The sequence below is a fragment of the Stegostoma tigrinum genome, chromosome 14 (genome assembly GCF_030684315.1).
Source record: "Stegostoma tigrinum isolate sSteTig4 chromosome 14, sSteTig4.hap1, whole genome shotgun sequence".
In the NCBI taxonomy this organism is placed as follows: domain Eukaryota; kingdom Metazoa; phylum Chordata; class Chondrichthyes; order Orectolobiformes; family Stegostomatidae; genus Stegostoma; species Stegostoma tigrinum.
The window spans coordinates 34,032,347-34,052,258 of record NC_081367.1 but is presented as its reverse complement, the minus strand read 5'-3'; the positions used below and the strand labels follow the sequence as shown (position 1 = coordinate 34,052,258).

The window sequence follows — 19,912 nt, the reverse complement described above, 5'->3', positions numbered from 1 at the left end:
TGGCTCGGTGGTTAGCACTGCTCCCTCTCAGCACTGGGGACCTGGGTTCAATCTCAGCCTCTGGCTGTCTGTGTGGAGATTTGTTTGTGTGGATTTTGCACATCCTTCCTGTTTCTGTGTGTGTTTCCATCGGGTGCTCTGGTTTCCTCTCACAGCCCAAAGACGTGCAGTTCGGGTGGAATCTCCATTCTAAATTGTCCATAGTAGCCATGGATGTATAGGTTTAGGTGGATTAGCCATGGGAAATGCAGGGTTACAGGAGGGAGGTGAGTCAGTGTGGACTCGTTGGGCTGAATGGCCTGTTTCCACGCCCTGTGGATTCTATGATTCCAATTATTGTATATGCAAATAAACCAATAAATTGTGTTTCTTCAGAAACCTGGTTGATCAATGTTTAAAATCCGATCAAAGTAATGCACTTGATTGGTTGTTTTAGTGGCTGCAAAAAGTATTTGAGGTTGTAACCCATGGAATAGTGGGACTAGACTAATGGTGTACTCGTCCAGCCTCTGTCATATGACAGTATGTATGAAAAGATTTAAGCCTCAAGGTTCATGGTTTAAATCAAAAGCATTTTATTACACTAAGATCAAAGGCCATGAACAATAGTAACTAATTTTATTTTGAGTGGTAGTGGTAGTAAGTTATGTTGAAGATCTTAAAAAGTACAATGAACACAGATATTTATGCTTTAAACTAAACCACTTAACTCCATTTTCCTTCCTCATCAATTGAATTACACCTTCAATAGCTCAAGTCACATCTATAAGACTATTGGAAGATTGTGTGTGTCATGGGTGTAGTTCCAACAGCAGCCTCTTCTCCCAAACCAACCTGCCCAACACTGAGGAGCTATTCACTCAAAACCAGTTTGTAAAAACGTAAGAAATAGCCCAGCATGAGTAGTCCTTTCAGCCCCTTAAGCCAGTCTGCCATTTTTGAAAGATCATAGCTGATCTGCCACAAGCCTTAAATCTTTTCTTTCATGCCAGCTCCTCTCAGATTTCAATTCCTGTTTCATTTCTTTTGTTCTAACTCCTTCCCCTTTTAAATACTTTGCAATTTAACGTCCTTTAACTCTGAAGTGGAGGATTCCAGACATTCACTCCCCTCTGGGAGGATAAATTCCTTCACATTTCAGTTTTGAATGAGTGGCACCCTTTTTTTTGTATTTGGTTTAATATTCTCCCACTAGTGGAAATACCTTCTCAAAACCTATCCTGTCAATCCCCTCAAAATCCTACACGTTTCAATAAAATCACCCTCACTCTCCCAAACTCTAGTGAATAAAGATCTAACCTGTTTAACAATTCTTAATAAGTCAGCTCCTTCATCCTAGGAATCCGTTCTGTGAATGTATTTTGAACTGCCTCCACTGCTAATCTTTGTTAAATACAGGGAAGAAAACTGTGCTACAAGTACTTCATGTGTAGTCTTACCAACACTTTGTACAGTCGTTGCAAGACCTCCCTATTTTTAAATTTAAATCTCCTCACAATAAACACCAAAATTCAATTGCTTTCATAATTACTTAGTGCACCTGTATGCTACCATAATCTCCAACCACCAGTCTTTTGTCCATTCACTCAACCAATTTTCTGCAGATTCCTGATCACAACATCCCCTCACACCTATTTTTGTATCATCAGCTAACCTGAATATATTACACTCTATCCTCTCCAAGTTGTTAATATTGATCCTTGTGGCCTTCCGCAAGTTATGTTTCTGCCATCTTGAAAATGACCCATTAGTCCCTACTGTGTGTCTTCTGTTTGGTAAACCAATCCTAAATTTAATACTTTGAGCTCCTACTTTGTGCGTTAACCTGTTATGGCATACCTTATCAAATGCCTTCCAGAAATCCAAATGCACTACATAAATTGATTTCCCCTTTATCAAGATAATAAAATGTGAGGCTGGATGAACACAGCAGGCCCAGCAGCATCTCAGGAGCACAAAAGCTGACGTTTCGGGCCTAGACCCTTCATCAGAGAGGGGGATGGGGTGAGGGTTCTGGAATAAATAGGGAGAGACGGGGAGGCGGACCAAAGATGGAGAGACAAGAAGATAGGTGGAGAGGAGAGTATAGGTGGGGAGGTAGGGAGGGGATAGGTCAGTCCAGGGAAGACGAACAGGTCAAGGAGGTGGGATGAGGTTAGTAGGTAGGAGATGGAGGTGCGGCTTGGGGTGGGAGGAAGGGATGGGTGAGAGGAAGAGCAGGTTAGGGAGGCAGAGATAGGCTGGGCTGGTTTTGGGATGCGGTGGGGGAAGGGGAGATTTTGAAGCTGGTGACGTCCACATTGATACCATTGGGCTGCAGGGTTCCCAAGTGAGTTGCTGTTCCTGCAACCTTCGGGTGGCATCATTGTGGCACTGCAGGAGGCCCATGATGGACATGTCATCTAAAGAATGGGAGGGGGAGTGGAAATGGTTTGCGACTGGGAGGTGCAGTTGTTTATTGCGAAACGAGCTGAGGTGTTCTACAAAGTGGTCCCCAAGTCTCTGCTTGGTTTCCCCAATGTAGAGGAAGCCACACCGGGTACAGTGGATGCAGTATACCACATTGGCAGATGTGCAGGTGAACCTCTGCTTAATATGGAAAGTCATCTTGGGGCCTGGGATAGGGGTGAGGGAGGAGGTGTGGGGGCAAGTGTAGCATTTCCTGCGGTTGCAGGGGAAGGTACCGGGTGTGGTGGGGTTGGAGGGCAGTATGGAGCGAACAAGGGAGTCACGGAGAGAGTGGTCTCTCCGGAAAGCAGACAGGGGTGGGGATGGAAAAATGTCTTGGGTGGTGGGGTCGGATTGTAGTTGGCGGAAGTGTCGGAGGATGATGCGTTGAATCCGGAGGTTGCTGGTGTGGTGTGTGAGAACGAGGGGGATCCTCTTAAGGCGGTTGTGGCGGGGGCGGGGTGTGAGGGATGTGTTGCGGGAAATGCGGGAGACGCGGTCAAGGGCGTTCTCGACTACTGTGGGGGGAAATTTGCGGTCCTTGAAGAACTTGGACATCTGGGATGTGCGGGAGTGGAATGCCTCATCGTGGGAGCAGATGCGGCGGAGGCGGAGGAATTAGGCATAGGGGATGGTATTTTTGCAGGAGGGTGGGTGGGAGGAGGTGTATTCTAGGTAGCTGTGGGAGTCGGTGGGCTTGAAATGGACATCAGTTACAAGCTGGTTGCCTGAGATGGAGACTGAGAGGTCTTCCACCGCATCCCAAAACCAGCCCAGTTCGTCCCCTCCCCCCACTGCACGACACAACCAGCCCAGCTCTTCCCCTCCACCCACTGCATCCCAAAACCAGTCCAACCTGTCTCTGTCTCCCTAACCTGTTCTTCCTCTCACCCATTCCTTCCTCCCACCCCAAGCCGCACCTCCATCACCTACCTACTAACCTCATCCCACCTCCTTGCTCTGTCCGTCTTCCCTGGACTGACCTATCCCCTCCCTACCTCCCCACCTATACTCTCCTCTCCACCTATCTTCTTTTCTCTCCATCTTCGGTCCGCCTCCCCCTCTCTCCCTATTTATTCCAGAACCCTCTCCCCATCCCCCTCTCTGATGAAGGGTCTAGGCCCGATTCATCAGCTTTTGTGCTCCTGGGATGCTGCTGGGCCTGCTGTGTTCATGCAGCTCCACACTTTGTTATCTTGGATTCTCCAGCATCTGCAGTTCCCATTATCACTTCCCCTTTATCAAGTCTGCTTGTTATATCCTCAAAGAACTAGCAAATTTGTCAAACGTGATTTCCCTTTCACAAAACTATGTTTTTCTGTTTGAGTGTATTAAGAATTTCCAAATATCCTGTTGCTTTCTTAGTTTTCAAACTGCAACCCTCACAGAATCCCATGCGTTTTGGAATATCTTAACTGATGCAGTATCTCTGCAGCTATTCCTTTTAAAATTCTGGAATGCAGGCTGTCAGGTCTGGATAAGAAAATAGTTGCATCTGTTACGCATAGGTAAAAAAGGATGAACCAACTCGCCTCTTTTTTTCAATCAGGGAGGCAGTAGCTGAGCATTGATATCACCGGACTAGTAATCTAGAACCACAGATTAATGTTCTGCCTTCATCAATCTTCTTTGTCACTTCCTCGTAAAACGCAATGAAGCTAATGAGACATGATTTCCCCAGCATAAAGCCATATTGACTATCCCTAATCAGTCCTTGTCTTTCCAAATGCGTGTAAACCCTGTTCCTTAGAATCCCGTTCAACAATTTACCCAGCACTGATATCAGGCTCACCAGTCTTTAGTTTCCTGGCTTTTCTTTATGACCTTCCTTAAATAAAGGCACCATATTAGCCAACATCCAGTCTTCTGGCACCTCACCTGTGGCTGCCAATGATACAAGTTTCTCAGCAAGGGGCCCGGAAACCTCTTTTCCTGCTTCCCACAAAGTTCTGGGATACACCTGATCAGGTCTCTGGGATTTATCCACCTTTATGTATTTTAAACGTCCAGCATCTCTGGTTCTGTATAATGGATACTTTTCAAGATAACAATATTTATATCCTCAAGTTCTCTTGCTTCCGTGTCCTTCACAGTAAATACTGAAATGAAATACTCATTTTGTATCTCACCCATCTCCTGTGGTTCCACACATAAATGGCAGTGTTGATCTTTAAGGGGCCCTTAGCTACTCTTTTGCCCTTAAAGAATTTGTAGAATATCTTAGCTTTGGCAAATAGGACAAAGGAATCTCCTGTTCCCTTTCTGCCCTCCTGATTGCCCCCACAAGTATATTCCCAGGTACGATTCTGCAGAGGGACTTTAGTTAATAGGTGACCAGTTTACATAGGCAGTTTCCATTACAAGTGTAGACATTGGAATTTACTGGAAAATAATTGATAAAAACATGAAGAGTAAGTATGGTTTTTTGGTCAGGAGGTGCTTAAAAATAAAGATGTTTTAACAAAGACGGTAATCATATGCCATGACTGGTTATCTCAGTTAAACAGCATGTGGCTCAGAATAACACCAACAGCAGAAAATTGATCGCTGTTCTGGCTGAGATAAATCTTGGACCTGCCTGGAGTAAAATGATGACATAAACCATGATTTGGGACCCTCAAATAATTGAGGATGTTGCCTTGAGACCAAGAATCATCTTCAACTAAAACCAAACAGGTAAACATTTTCAATTGAATATTCCATAAACACTCATCAATTCAGACAATAAATGTGGAGGGAACAGACCAAGTATTTTGAATTTAGATCTTTCATCGGAACTTCAGTCTGTTCTCTTATGCTACGTGACCAGACCTGCTAACTCTTTCCAGCTGCTTTATGTTTCATTTTTCCAGCATCCGTTTTTTTTCTTTTTGTTAATGTAAATATTTTACATTGGGTTTGTTCAGCTTTTTCTTTTCCTGTTCTGTTTTATTTTCACTTAAAATCTAACTTACAAGTACCCTTCCAATTGTTGCATATCTTTTCTGGAAAGCATTTATTAAATTCATTGCCATTTCTTTTCCCCTATTTATTAGGCCTATCTGTAAAGTTAGAGAATAATATGGTGACTGTAATGTGCAATATTTGGTAAGTTACAAAGTTAGAAAATTGCACAGATTAAGTTTAGTGAGGAGTCCAATCTTGGGAGTGTTTGGATTGTACAGATCCCAGCATGTATATTCACTGGCAAAGGCAGGTCAGTGGTAGCTCACTATGGAGAACCCATTCAGATTTCTCAACAAGTTCAGCAAGGTGAGAGAGCACAGTAATCTGTTCCATGTCAATAGCCACACTAGCGGATAAGATAAATGAGTCAAGATCAAAACATGGCTCATTGTTACTTTCAAGAGCAACATATATTAATACTCAGGGACCTATTGTCTGCAAACAAAAGGACTGTGTTCAAGCCTCATGCTGTTTTTGAATTACTCGAAAACATGGGGAACCTGCAGTTCCTCATTGAGTTCTTCATGCTTTGACTATCAGAGTGTGAAACATCCATTTCAGTGCAGTGTAATTTTTTGTGATTGTTCGTGTGAAATTTGTCATTCTTGAATTTATGTCAGAGTACTAAAAGTTCAAGTGAATGTTCTGCTGCCCAATTCTTATTTGTAATCATTCATTACTGGAAAACTATTGTGAACTCCCCTTAAATTCCTGTATAGTAAGTATGCCTGCATTATATAAGTATGTTGTTAGTAGTAGGCAGAACACTGGACTTTGAGGACATTACCTTGCCTGTTCTTCTTTTTGCTGGATTTTTGCATCATAGGTAAGAGGGGTAATGATTCAGTGACACCAAGTATCTCCTCCATCATCAAGATTGCTTGATGTTTGAGCTTGAAAGAAAGAATTTTTGGGCACCTAATTTATGACAGTTTTTTTGAGTGAAATTTGTTTAAAATTTGGTTGAACTACACATAATTTGTTCCTGTACCAACTGTGATAAGTATGTTTGTGAAGATTACTAGAAAACGTGATTAGATTAAGAGTTCAGTAAATATGTTTTCAATCTACAGCCTTAAAGTACTAATTATTAATCAATTAACTATTAACTGAAGAATTTAATTCTAGTTAAATTGCTTTAATAGAAAATATCTACTTTCATATAAACATGACTGGAATTGTTAAGAACCTACTACTGTTTGTGAACGAGATTTGTAGTTTTTCATATGCTGGGGAAAATATATTTCCATTACAATTATGACTGGAATGGATGTGAATTTAGACCTTTATTTTATTGCTATGTACTTGATGTGTTTTTTGTTTTGAAAATTGAAAGACAACAGTTGGCTGACCTCTACTCTGCATCCTTGCATAATCTTGTCAACCAGATTCTCAGCTTTGAGGTTACATATAACGTCACATGGTGAACTTTCCTCTATATTCTGCTGTGTTCAGCTGACTCCTGCACTTTAAGTTAAGCAAAGCATGGGGACTGAATGTCTTATTTTGAGTATTTGCTCATTCGTTGAGGAAGGAAACATTTGGAATTGGTCACACATTTAACACATTTGTAGTATAATGTTACTTAATTGCAGCACAGCACAATCTGTTGAATATAAACTTTATCTCAAGATTGTACGTTTTGCGAGATCATTCATTATTCAAAGAGCGTTTGTTGTTTAATGAAAACAAAATAAACTTGAGCAACATAAGGGCCACACTTTACCTTTGTGTGGCAAATTTGTCTTGAACAGTAGACTGTATTACAGACCTAAACTACAAATTACAGATGTTTTTGTGCGGAAATTCAGGCAGACTTTAGTCAAACAGAAATCATGTCCTTAAAGCTACTGTTCAGAAGAACATGGTAAAATGTCAAAGTGAAGCCACTTTAAAAAAAAACTTGCTGACAAACCGTTAATGTAATATCTATAATTTATTATAATTGACCTTAAAATCACAGACAGTCACAAATGACAAACTTTAAACAACTATCAGTGTATTTCAAAAGACATAATTTGTGGAACTAAGATCTTTGTATCAAAAAGCGGTGTCATAGTGGTAATATCAGTGGATGAACAATCCAGAATCACAGACAAATGTTCTGGAAATGTAGGCTTGAATCCTGCCATTGGCATAAGTTGAAATTTGAATTCCATAAAATTCTGGAATTAAAAACTTGCCTGATGAAAACTGTATAACCATTGTTATTTGTTGTTAAAAACCCATATGATTTACTAATGTGCTTTTAGGGAATTAAGTCTGCAATCCTTTCCTGGCCTGGCCCGCTTGTGACTCCAGACCCACAACAATCTGGTTTACGCCTATTGGCCGTTGAGCAATAAGTACTCGTCTAGGTGCAACAAGTACATTCCGTGAACAAATTTTAAATGGGATTCTATGTTCACACAGCTGTCTCCAGGGCTAAAGGAGTTTCAGCAAATGGTTGGTTAGCTCAGTTAGCCGGGTGGATGGTTTGCGATGCAAAGTAATGCCAACAGCACGAGTTCAGTTTTCACCATCCACTGAAGTTACCATGAAGGATTGACCTTCTAAATGTCTCCCTTCGCCTGAGGTTTTGTGACCCTCAGGTTAAACCACCCCTTGTCTCTCTGTCTGTCTTTGCTCTTATGAGAGCGCAACTGTATTGTCTGGTAGGACTGTGGTAACTTTATTGCAATGGATGCTAGGTAGATAACACCCTTTCTTTGCAACCAGGAATAGCACTGGAATCTCTCTAAGTGCGATACAGGTCTCAAGAATGCTATGTCTTAATTTACGTGACGATTGTCATATAAGATTTCCTGCCACTGTGTAACATGAAGAACCAAGAGGATCGTTATTAACAAAATTGGAAATTGCTGTTAAATCTCAGCAGGTCTGGCAGCATCTGTGGAGAGAAATCAGAGTTAACATTTTGAGTCCAGTGACCCTTCTTCAGAATACTTGTCAGACCTGCTGAAATTTTCCAGCCATTTCTGTCTTTGTTTCAGAGTTCCAGCATCTGCAGTTCTTTTAGTTGTTTTGAATTGTTATTAAATTGGGGATCAATAAACTGTGTGAAAATTCACTACATACGACTATTATCTAATATTTTAAGATGAAAGGGAAGGAAATAAGTATTTGAAAAGAAGGAATATAAGGGAATTGGGTGTTACAGCAGCAGAGAGGAGCTCCTAATGCCAGTGCCAGTGTTGTACTAAAAGCAAAGTACTTCAGATGCTGGAGACTTGAATTAAAACCAGAGGGTACTGGAAACTCTCAGTAAGTGTGATGTCTGTTGAGAGAGAAATGACATGACTTCAGAACTGAAGGAGGCTGCAAATTGATGGGTCTTTCTGATCGATGTGTTCAGACATGTTGTTACACACCCCTGGAGCAGATGGCACTTGAACCTGAGGCACCTGGTTTCATAGCTAAGGGCATTAACACTGAACTAGAAGAGCCCTAAATAGCATTTTTATACTGTTTGACAAAGAGCCAGGAGAATCAACCAAAACATCAGCTTTTCTGCTCCTCTGATGCTGCTTGGCCTGCTGTGTTCATCCAGCTCCACACAGTTTTATCTCAGATTCTCCAGCGTCGGCAGTTCCTATGATCTCTGTTTACCTAGTTTTTGTATGGCTTTACCTTTGTTGAAGGGACTGCAATAAGAGCAGCAAATTCAGTAGACTAAATTGGAAGAAATACAAGTAAATTGCTGCTGTAATGGGTGGTGAGGAAAGAGAAGATAAAGAGGCAATCACCGAAGATGCAAATAGGAAGATTTCAAGGAGGATTTCTGGAGTGGATCATGGAGGGAATGGTCCCTGCATAATGCTGTCAGGTGTCAGGAGGGGAAAATGTGTTTTGTTGTAGCATCCTGCTGAATGCGGTGGAAATGGCAGAGAATGATTTTAAAAATGCAGAGGCTTGGAAGTGAAAAACTGAAGATATGGGGAACCCTATTGCTTCACTGGCAAAGAGGAGAAAGGGTGAAGGTTGATGGCAGGATCCTCATTCATTTCCTGCAATCAGGGTAATCCTCAGTTGAGGAAGAAATGTCAAAAGCAGCCCTGTGAAGTTGGCATCATTCTTGTTTTTTCACCAACACCTAGTCCATCACTGACACTTATCAACATAAAACAGGAGCATGCCCTTCAGCTCCCTGTGTGTTTGGTGACCACGATCCATTCTAAAACTAATCCAATAGGCTTACATATTCTCCATATCCCTCTATTCCCTGCCTGATCACTTGATTTCTCTTTTAATTTCTGGGGATATATGCTGTTGACTAGTGTCCATTACAATCCCACTACTGTTAACTTGACTCAACTTGCTCACTTCCTGCTTCCTTGAAGGACTGCGATAATGGGAACTGCAGATGCTGGAGAATCCAAGATAATAAAATGTGAGGCTGGATGAATACAGCAGGCCAAGCAGCATCTCAGGAGCACAAAAGCTGATGTTTCGGGGCTAGACCCTTCATCAGATAGCGGAATGCGGTGAGGGTTCTGGAATAAATAGGGAGAGAGGGGGAGGCGGACCGAAGATGGAGAGAAAAGAAGATAGGTGGAGAGGAGAGTATAGGTGGGGAGGTAGGGAGGGGATAGGTCAGTCTAGGGAAGACGGACAGGTCAGGGAGGTGGGATGAGGTTAATAGGTAGGAGATGGAGGTGCGGCTTGGGGTGGGAGGAAGGGATGGGTGAGAGGAAGAACAGGTTAGGGAGGCCGAGACAGGCTGGGCTGGTTTTGGGATGCAGTGGGTGGAGGGGAAGAGCTGGGCTGGTTGTGTGGTGCAGTGGGGAGAGGGGACGAACTGGGCTGGTTTTGGGATGCAGTGGGGAAAGGGGAGATTTTGAAGCTGGTGAAGTCCACATTGATACCATTAGGCTGCAGGGTTCCCAAGCGGAATATGAGTTGCTGTTCCCGCAACCTTCGGGTGGCATCATTGTGGCACTGCAGGAGGCCCATGATGGACATGTCATCTAAAGAATAGGAGGGGGAGTGGAAATGGTTTGCGACTGGGAGGTGCAGTTGTTTATTGCGAGCCAAGCGGAAGTGTTCTGCAAAGCAGTCCCCAAGTCTCTGTTTGGTTTCCCCAATGTAGAGGAAGCCACACCGGGTACAGTGGATGCAGTATACCACATTGGCAGACGTGCATTTCCCGCAACATATCCCTCACACCCCGCCCCCGCCACAACCGCCCTAAGAGGATCCCCCTCGTTCTCACACACCACCCCACCAACCTCCCGGATACAACGCATCATCCTCCGACACTTCCGACATCTACAATCCGACCCCACCACCCAAGACATTTTTCCATCCCCACCCTTGTCTGCTTTCCGGAGAGACCACTCTCTCCGTGACACCCTTGTTCGCTCCACACTGCCCTCCAACCCCACCACACCCGGCACCTTCCCCTGCAACCGCAGGAAATGCTACACTTGGCCCCACACCACCTCCCTCACCCCTATCCCAGGCCCCAAGATGACTTTCCATATTAAGCAGAGGTTCACCTGCACGTCTGCCAATGTGGTATACTGCATCCACTGTACCCGGTGTGGCTTCCTCTACATTGGGGAAACCAAGCGGAGGCTTGGGGACTGCTTTGCAGAACACCTCCACTCGGTTCGCAATAAACAACTGCACCTCCCAGTCGCGAACCATTTCCACTCCCCCTCCCATTCTTTAGATGACATGTCCATCATGGGCCTCCTGCAGTGCCACAACGATGCCACCCGAAGGTTGCAGGAACAGCAACTCATATTCCGCTTGGGAACCCTGCAGCCCAATGGTATCAATGTGGACTTCACCAACTTCAAAATCTCCCCTTCCCCCACTGCATCCCAAAACCAGCCCAGTTCGTCCCCTCCCCCCCACTGCATCCCCAAACCAGCCAAGCCTGTCTCGGCCTCCCTAACCTGTTCTTCCTCTCACCCATCCCTTCCTCCCACCCCAAGCCGCACCTCCATCTCCTACCTACTAACCTCATCCCACATCCCTGACCTGTCCGTCTTCCCTGGACTGACCTATCCCCTCCCTACCTCCCCACCTATACTCTCCTCTCCACCTATCTTCTTTTCTCTCCATCTTCGGTCCACCTCCCCCTCTCTCCCTATTTATTCCAGAACCCTCACCCCATCACCCTCTCTGATGAAGGGTCTAGGCCCGAAACCTCAGCTTTTGTGCTCCTGAGATGCTGCTGGGCCTGCTGTGTTCATCCAGCCTCACATTTTATTATCCTTGAAGGACTGCATTCTGTTTTCCCAGTTTTTGTCACATCTGTTCCAACGATGCCATATTAAGGCTACATTATAGTATTGTAATGTTTGGTTTCCTGTATTCAGTGGCTTAAGTATGGTGTCCTGGCTTTAGAACCTCTCTCACAATGGTGCAGAGTGTCAACATTGCAGATGCCAGAACTAGGCAATCCATCCTTCAGTGGAAAGGAACCTTAGGATGGGAATGATCTACAAACAGAAAATGAATTTATAATGCTTACCACTGGTAGTGCTCCAGATTAGCCATAAACCCAGGTGAGCACAAAAAAAATGGATGTTGCAGGACATCCACTCAATCCTGAAATATACATACAATGAACATCCTGATATTCAAGTCCTTTTGGATTGTCGAGTTTTAGTTTGTCAATTCAACATCCCTGCCTGTACAATTTCATACCAAAGGTTTTTGTCTTGCATTAATCAGGGCAAACACAAAAATGTTTTGGGGTAAAAAATGGCAATCACAAAAATCTATACCTAAGGACATATGTTCGAGCCATGTGCTTGCTCTGAATTACCGGAAGGTTAGGCATTTATAGTTCCCCATTGTTTTTCTCAATGCAAAGATTTGGCTAATTAGACTGCCAACCAACTAGTGATCCTTCTCATCTGTGACATAAATTCATCTGATCTTTTAAAATTTAAATTCTTGCATTTATCCTACCAAATGCAACACAAGGCATCAGCAACATGCCTGCCTTTTCAGCAAATTTCAAAATCTGTGGAACAACATAACTTTTTTGTTTATTCCTTACTAGTTCTGTAAGAACAGTCCAAATCTCTGTAAAGAGAGTCTGTATTTGAATACTGTACTATCTCTAACTAAACAAAGTGCTTGAGGGGAGATCAAATAGCTGCTGTTTTGCTGTAATAGCCTTAGAGGTTAGAAGAATTACAATCTCTACTGTTGGTTTTGGATCAACCCATCAATGCATTTTGCATAATAAATGTAATTTACAGTTGTGTTATAGATCACGTATAACATACATTTCCGTCTAACCCAAACCTTAACAAGGGTGTCTCCTGTGTTCTTCACATGGTGAGTTCCTGGATCATTTCAGCTCAGCAGGTAGGAAATGGATTGGTAATGCAGGGAAAATGGAGAAAATTCTAACTGAGCATGAATTGTGCAAATTTTTCATTTGGAAATCAGCTGAATATGTCACTGACTTAAACCTAGAAATTGTTCATGTAATGTTCATGTAAATTAGTGAGTGTAGAGACCCTGAATAAAGATAATTAAATGAAATGTACATTTCACACAATTTTCAGATATTCTTAATTCGTCTCTGAATAAAATCATTAGCCATCTGTATTTCAAGCACCTAGCTCTGTCACTTTTTTCAATTTCATAAATACCATATATGCATTAATGTACTGTTATACTTGCACTGAATAGGTTCATAAGTGGCACCAAATCATAAGTAAATATATAGGCGACTAAACCATTTTTAAATAACTTACTGGTTCCTTTTGTGTGGCTATATCATGACTGTGTTCGGAATCTCAGCATTTTCAGATGTACAATTTACTTTGCAAATGATTTAATTGGCTACTTGATTTAAGCATTCTCTTTGATTACCTTTAGAGTCAATTACAAAGACATAAACCCTGACTTGTTCTTTATGTAGCAACTTGTAGACAAACCTGCTTCAGATTGCACTGTTTATTAAAATCGAAGTATGTACCTATCTTCTCATTGTGAGGAGGCCTGATTAAAGGTGTAAGTGGTCATAAACGTATTTTCTCACATTGTTGTGGAGTGAAGAAAAACAAGGTGCTTCCAGGCATTTGAATTGGAAACAAGTAACTGAGAATTCCATGTAGTTCACATGACCATTCATACCTTTCAGATTAGACTATGTTGAAAGAAAAACTTTATAGGGAACATTTCTGTTGAAACAAAATATGTATGTTTATCGAATTACTGTGAAACATCTGCACAATCCCTAAACTGAATTTAAATTTGATTAATTTTATTTATGGACTATTGGTTAATAAATGTAGTTTTAAATGAAATTTAAAATAATTTTGGTTTCACAAATACATGAGTATGATGAAGATTGAACTTGTCTGCAATTAATGATGTAATTCTTATATTTATTTACCCAGTGTCATCTGGTGCAGCAGATGGGACTTGGTCACCACCTAAAGGCTCTGAATTTTGTCATTACTGTGTTTGAGATGCTTGCTCCTCAATCAAGTGAAACAGTTGAAGTTACGGATACGTCATTTGATGGAGTACAAGTCAGAGTATTTGAACCCAAGAAGAAGGTTGACGATGAACTAAAGCGAAGCATTATTTACATACACGGTGGAGGTTGGGCTTTAGGAAGTGCAAGTAAGTGGACTGCAGATGGAAGTAGTGAACTTCTTAGTATTACCGTTAAATTGAGATGGTCTGTAAGAATGGTTGTTACCTCTGCTGCTGGAGTTTAAAGACAAATGATTATAAAAGTCTATTTACTTTGCAAAGGCATACTTAAAGTGTAATTTCAATTTTGTGCTGATTTGATCAAGAATTGTGTTTGTAGGTACTGCCTACTATGTTTTAGAGTGAAGAAGAAGACCACTTTCAGTGGAGCCCATTGATGAGTTGATAGTAACAGTGCATTGACAGACGTTTCTCACACTGTGGGTTGAGGTAGCAGGGTATCTTATGTAAGTGGCAGCAAATAACTGGCCTGGGCTACAGAATTCAGGTTCTTTAAAGGTTTGGAATGTTGGCTGCAAAGTTTAATTTTGTTTTCAAAACAATTTTCTTGTATTTATTCTTTGGGTATTTAATTCTTTTGCTATGAAGGTTACTTTCCTGCCATTGTAAAATTTGTTAATTTTGCACATTTAATTGTAAAAAACAAGGTTGCTGTAGGAGAATAACGATGTCAACAAGGGTCACCATTGCCTCGAATAATAAATCAAAAAACTTGTTAACTCTCAAGACTCCACTAACTTGCTCTAACTTGTAAAACATGGCTGTGAATGCAAGTTTTTCCCTTGGATGCTTTTATGTTTCCTTGCTGATAGTGTGCCATATTTGTATCCAGGACAAGCTTCCTCAGTGTACAAAGCCATCTGTCCAAGCTCTTCATCCAGTTCCAAGACAAATTAGGAATATAAATCTGATCAACAGAACCTTACGAAAATGATCTCGATAGACAGTGGTCCTTTAAATAAATAAATTGCAAAATGAGAATTCCATTCATTAATGGGCTCAGGCCTTCCTGTCCCTGTCCATTGGTTTTGTGGTGGGCAAGGTCAGTAGTGCATTCAGGGTCTGATACTTTGCCCCTTCCCCAATGAAACAAGAATACCTTCCTGCCCACATGTAGGAGGTTATGTGGAAACAATTGAAACATTAGGCAGATTTTATTTTCTGAGTTAAGTGTGGAGGCAGGCCCAAAAGCTGGAGGAACTTCTTCTGTTCAGGTGTGAAGTGGGAATTCAAGAAAACATATTCTTCTAAAGTCATTACATGTTCATGTGTGGTTGCACTGCCAGATTTTATAGGTGAGAGTAAGCAAGTTCTGGCTTCAATGAGAACCTTCTGGACTCCAGCATCAAGGCAGCATAGAAGAAAGCCAGACAGCAGTTCACTCTCTGAAACCCAACAGCATCACACAACCTCTGTTCATTATCCTCACCCACCCCGGAGATGCCAGAGACTGCACAAAATACAGTGCTATTCTTTTGCAATGTCTCCCTAGTGGTTCTTTTAAAGGCTGTTCAAGAGAGAAGTGAAGTTCATTTCCCTATCGATTTGTAACAACAGGCCATCCCGAATGATGAAGGCATCCTGGAAAGTGATGGTGTAGAGGTCAGTGCCTATGTGCAACTCAAGAGAACCTGGCTCAGTGCCGCAACTGGTTGAGTAATCTACTCTCTGTAACAGTATGTATCATTATGAACATAGAACACAGAACATTACAGCACAGTACAGGCCCTTCGGCCCTCGATGTTGTGCTGACCTGTCATACCGATCTCAAGCCCATCTAACCTACACTATTCCATGTACGTCCATATGCTTGTCTGATGACGACTTAAATGTACCTAAAGTTGGCGAATCTACTACCATTGCAGGCAAAGCGTTCCATTCCCTTTATTACTCTCTGAGTAAAGAAACTACCTCTGACATCTGTCCTATATCTTTCACCCCTCAATATAAAGCTATACCTCCTTGTGCTCGCCGTCACCATCCTAGGAAAAAGGCTCTCCCTATCCAACCTATCTAACCCTCTGATTATTTTATATGTTTCAATTAAGTCACCTCTCAACCTTCTTCTCTCTAATGAAAACAGCCTCAAGTCCCTCAGCATTTCCTCGTAAGACCTTCCCTCCATACCAGGCAACATCCTAGTAAATCTCCTCTGCACCCTTTCCAAAGCTTCCACATCCTTCGTATAATGCGGTGACCAGAACTGTACACAATACTCCAAGTGCGGCCGCACCAGAGTTTTGTACAGCTGCAGCATAACCTCTTGGTTCCGGAACTCGATCCCTCTATTAATAAAAGCTAAAATACTGTACACCACCTTAACAGCCCTGTCAACCTGGTTTTGGTGTGAACTCTGGCATAAGAGACAATGCTACACCATTATCTACTCAATACTTTGTGCTTCTGACTGTGGGTTAGCATTGTAAGGCTGCCATTGCAGAGGACTATTGAACTGTCAGAGTTTGGGTTCCAGATGTCACCATCAGACATCTTGTGCAATCAATGTCTGTTTAAGGCTGTTCAAGAGAGAAGTGAAGTTCATTTCCCTATCGATTTGTCACAACAGGCCATCCGACAAGATGATCAGAGGATTAGACAGGGTGGACATGAGAGTCTTTTTCCGATGATGATGACTTCAGCTTGTACGAGGGGGCTAGCTGCAAATTGAGGGGTGATAGATTTAAGACAGATGTCAGAGGCAGGTTCTTTACTCAGAGAATGGTAAGGGCATGGAATGCCCTGCCTACCAATGTAGTTAACTCAGCCATATTAGGGGCATTTAAACAGTCCTTGGATAAGCATATGGATAATGATGGGATAGTGTAGAGGGAAGGCTTATATTAGTTCCCAGGTCGGCGCAACATTGAGGGCTGTAGGGCCTGTTCTGCGCTGTATTGTTCTATGTTCTAAAATGGCACTCCTTGCTTCACAGTAGCATTGTCTCTTATGCCAGAGTTCACACCAAAACCATAAAAGGAGCTACAAAACTCAGCAGCTCATGCATCTTCAGGTCATTGACCTTTCATTACGACTGGAGGAACATAACTGAGCTTTTCACCAAACACTTGCATGGGACAAGGACACAAACACATAAGATGGAAATCTGAGTTATGGCCTCTTTTGAGTTTAACCCTACTTGCCTGGCTTCATCTGATATGCTGGTCTTAGCCAGTGTGGGTGCTTCACTTAGGCAAGCTATTTGGCCTGGTCAGGTTTCAGTCCAAATGATATAAACGTTTAACAATAACAACAACAACAACAAGCCAGACTGCAAGTGACAGACTTCTGCTGAGACGATCAACATGGAAACTTTCATCCCTAAAACTCCAAGCATTTGTGCACAGAAAATGTTTATGAAGGAGCTTTTGAGGAAGCAGTCTCCACTGCCAGGTGCATATCTAGTATTTATAGTCAGATTTGTGAGTACACATGTTTCCTGCTCTTAGCTGAACAAAATTTTGCCTGCCAATACAGTTCTAGCCGGTTGTGTCTTATTAATATTGCCACTTAAATGCAAAACATGAAGGTTGGGAAAGCTGACACACCTGAAAGCTCGACGATAAGAAATCTTTACCCTACAGCAGAAAAACTGAATTTTTGCCTTCCGTCTAATAAAGTTCCCATTTCTAAAAGCTTTAAGTGGGCCCAGAACATTCTGCTCAGTATCTCTAATTTGCTGTTAGCATTGACCCTGGTTTTCTAATATAGGCAAAGGGACTGTAGGATTTAATTCAAGAGGAATTTATTCATGTACTGAAGTAGCATGCCCACATACACACATTGTGTCAACTAAAAAAGTTTTGAACTAAGGAAACAGTTTTACAACAGCTGCTTCTGTATGTCTCTGAGACTTATTGTAACATCTGGAGCAGAAGTCCCACACCGTGAAGGCCTCCAACAACCATTAATAAGCATTGACTAGAAAGTTTTTTTTTTGGTTAGCTATACAAATGGCTGCTAAGAATGTTATACTGTTTCTTGTCTTGTACAGGAATGCGATCGTATGATCACCTTTGTCGGAAGATGGCAAAAGATATGAATGCTGTTCTTGTCTCTATTGAGTAAGTAATTGCAAACTAGCTTTATCCTCTGTCGATGCATTTTTAAGATAATTCCATATGCCTTTGCAGAAAACTCCAGACTGATTAACTGGGGTGTTTATTATTCTGCATAGTATATACTATCAACATCCAACCACCAGTTATTCAAAATTCAAATAAAAGTTATGTTTTGTGATTAGATTATTTTCACCCTTGTGAAAGGAAATCTGTCAATTTTCAACAACGGCAGCTTTCTCGTGTAACAGTTTCAACATAACCACGTTGGACATGACAATACCAGGAGGTTTATTTGTGGCTGGATATAACATGGCAATAATAAAATTTATTTGTACACACACTGTCATATTAAAGCGTCTGAATCATGGGCTTTGGCCCTTTTGTTCTTGGCTGAATACCACTACAGGTCTAGGAAACCACCAGAGAGAAGTATTCATTTCTGCAATGAGGGTGTGGCTGGCTAGGCAGCATTTATTGCCCATTTCTAATTGTCCAGAGGGCAGTTAAGAGTCAGCCACACTGCTGTGGGTCTGGAGACACATGTAGGCCCGACGAGGTAGGAAGGCAGTTTCCTTCCCTAAAGGACATTAGTGAACCAGATGGGTTTATCCGACATTCGACAATGCATTCACAGTCATTATTAGATTGTTTGTTTGTTAATTCCTGATATTTATTGAATTCAAATTCCACCATCTGCCATGGCGGAATTTGAACCCAGGTCCCCAGAACGTTATCCGGGTCTCTGGATTAACAGACCAGCGACAGTACCATCGCCTCTCCAAGTTGAGTTTATTTTTTACAAAAATCTCTAAATGCTAATTGCATTTGAGGAAGACTCTCAGTATAATTTTTGATCAGGAAGAATTGAAGTAAGTAACATTAGCCAATTATGAACAATTTTCTTGAGGTTAGAAGGGATGTTCTGATTCCACCACTTGGTATGTCAGTCAGTCCGGCTCACAGTTTCAACATTGGGAAGACAGCTAGGAGTGAGACAGGAGAAACTTCTTTACTCAGAGTTATTAGGATTCGGAATGTGCTGCCTGAGAGTGGTGAAGGTGGATTCCGTACAAGGTGTCAAAAGAGAACTGGGTGTATATTTGAAAGTGAAGAAGTTATACAGCTATGGAGATAGGACTGGAGAGTGGGACTAGCTGGGTAACTGTTTCGGGAGCCAGTACAGATACAAACAGTCAAATGGCCTCCTTCTGACCTTTACAATTCTGTAATTCTATTTCAAGACCTCTCCTTAGGGCACTGTGAAAACAGAAACCCTGACCATGCACAGCTAACACGTGCTCGACTCAATGCTGACCAATTTCCAGAAGGAATTCCAAAAAATGTGATAAGATTCTTCAGGCCTGTGACTCATTTCCACCATTTCCCCTTGCAATAAGGTCAAATATTGTTCATTTGGAAACTTAGCAGTGAGGAAGAAAACAAATATTATCTATGTAATGAAGAAATTTGTTGGATGTTTATGATCAACATTGCTGTTGACACTGCTATTGATTACCATAGACAAAAAATTCTTAAGTTAGATATGACATTTTGAATAATGGGGTAAAATATTTATAGCACCAAATTACCTTTTGTTTCATTTCTCATTTAGAAAAAAAATTGCAACAGGTCAAGTTTTATAAGCTGAATGTTATTGAAATTAATTATCTTGTGTGGTCGTAAATTTAGATATCGGCTTGTCCCAGAGGTTCATTTCCCTGAGCAGTTTAATGATGCTTACAGTGCCACCAAGCATTTCCTACAGCCTGAGATTTTGTCCCAGTATTCAGTGGATCCAAATCGAATTGCAGTATCTGGTGACAGTGCTGGAGGAAACTTAGCTGCTGCTGTAACTCAGCAGGTAATATCTTTCATTATGGATTGATCAATTTACACTAGTTGGTACAAATTATTTGATGGCCTCTTATTAATTAGAATGATACTTCCCAATGTTGTGAACAAACCTAGAACAAGAATAAATC

The 19,912-nt window shown here is 41.8% G+C and overlaps 1 protein-coding gene across 2 annotated transcripts in view; it reads left to right on the top strand.

Moving 5' to 3' along the window:
• LOC125457574 (neutral cholesterol ester hydrolase 1-like) overlaps positions 1 to 19,912 on the top strand; it is a 36,431-nt gene that overhangs the window by 11,393 nt on the left and 5,126 nt on the right. Inside the window, exons 1-4 of one of the 2 annotated variants that reach the window (XM_048541964.2) lie at positions 4,925 to 5,124; positions 13,770 to 13,998; positions 17,864 to 17,933; positions 19,620 to 19,791. In XM_048541964.2, coding sequence (XP_048397921.1) covers positions 13,788 to 13,998; positions 17,864 to 17,933; positions 19,620 to 19,791 — 453 coding nt within the window. In that variant the 5' untranslated portion in view covers positions 4,925 to 5,124; positions 13,770 to 13,787. Of the gene's footprint in view, positions 1 to 4,924; positions 5,125 to 13,769; positions 13,999 to 17,863; positions 17,934 to 19,619; positions 19,792 to 19,912 lie in introns of those variants that run through there. The other variant, XM_048541963.2, reaches the window with a different exon arrangement.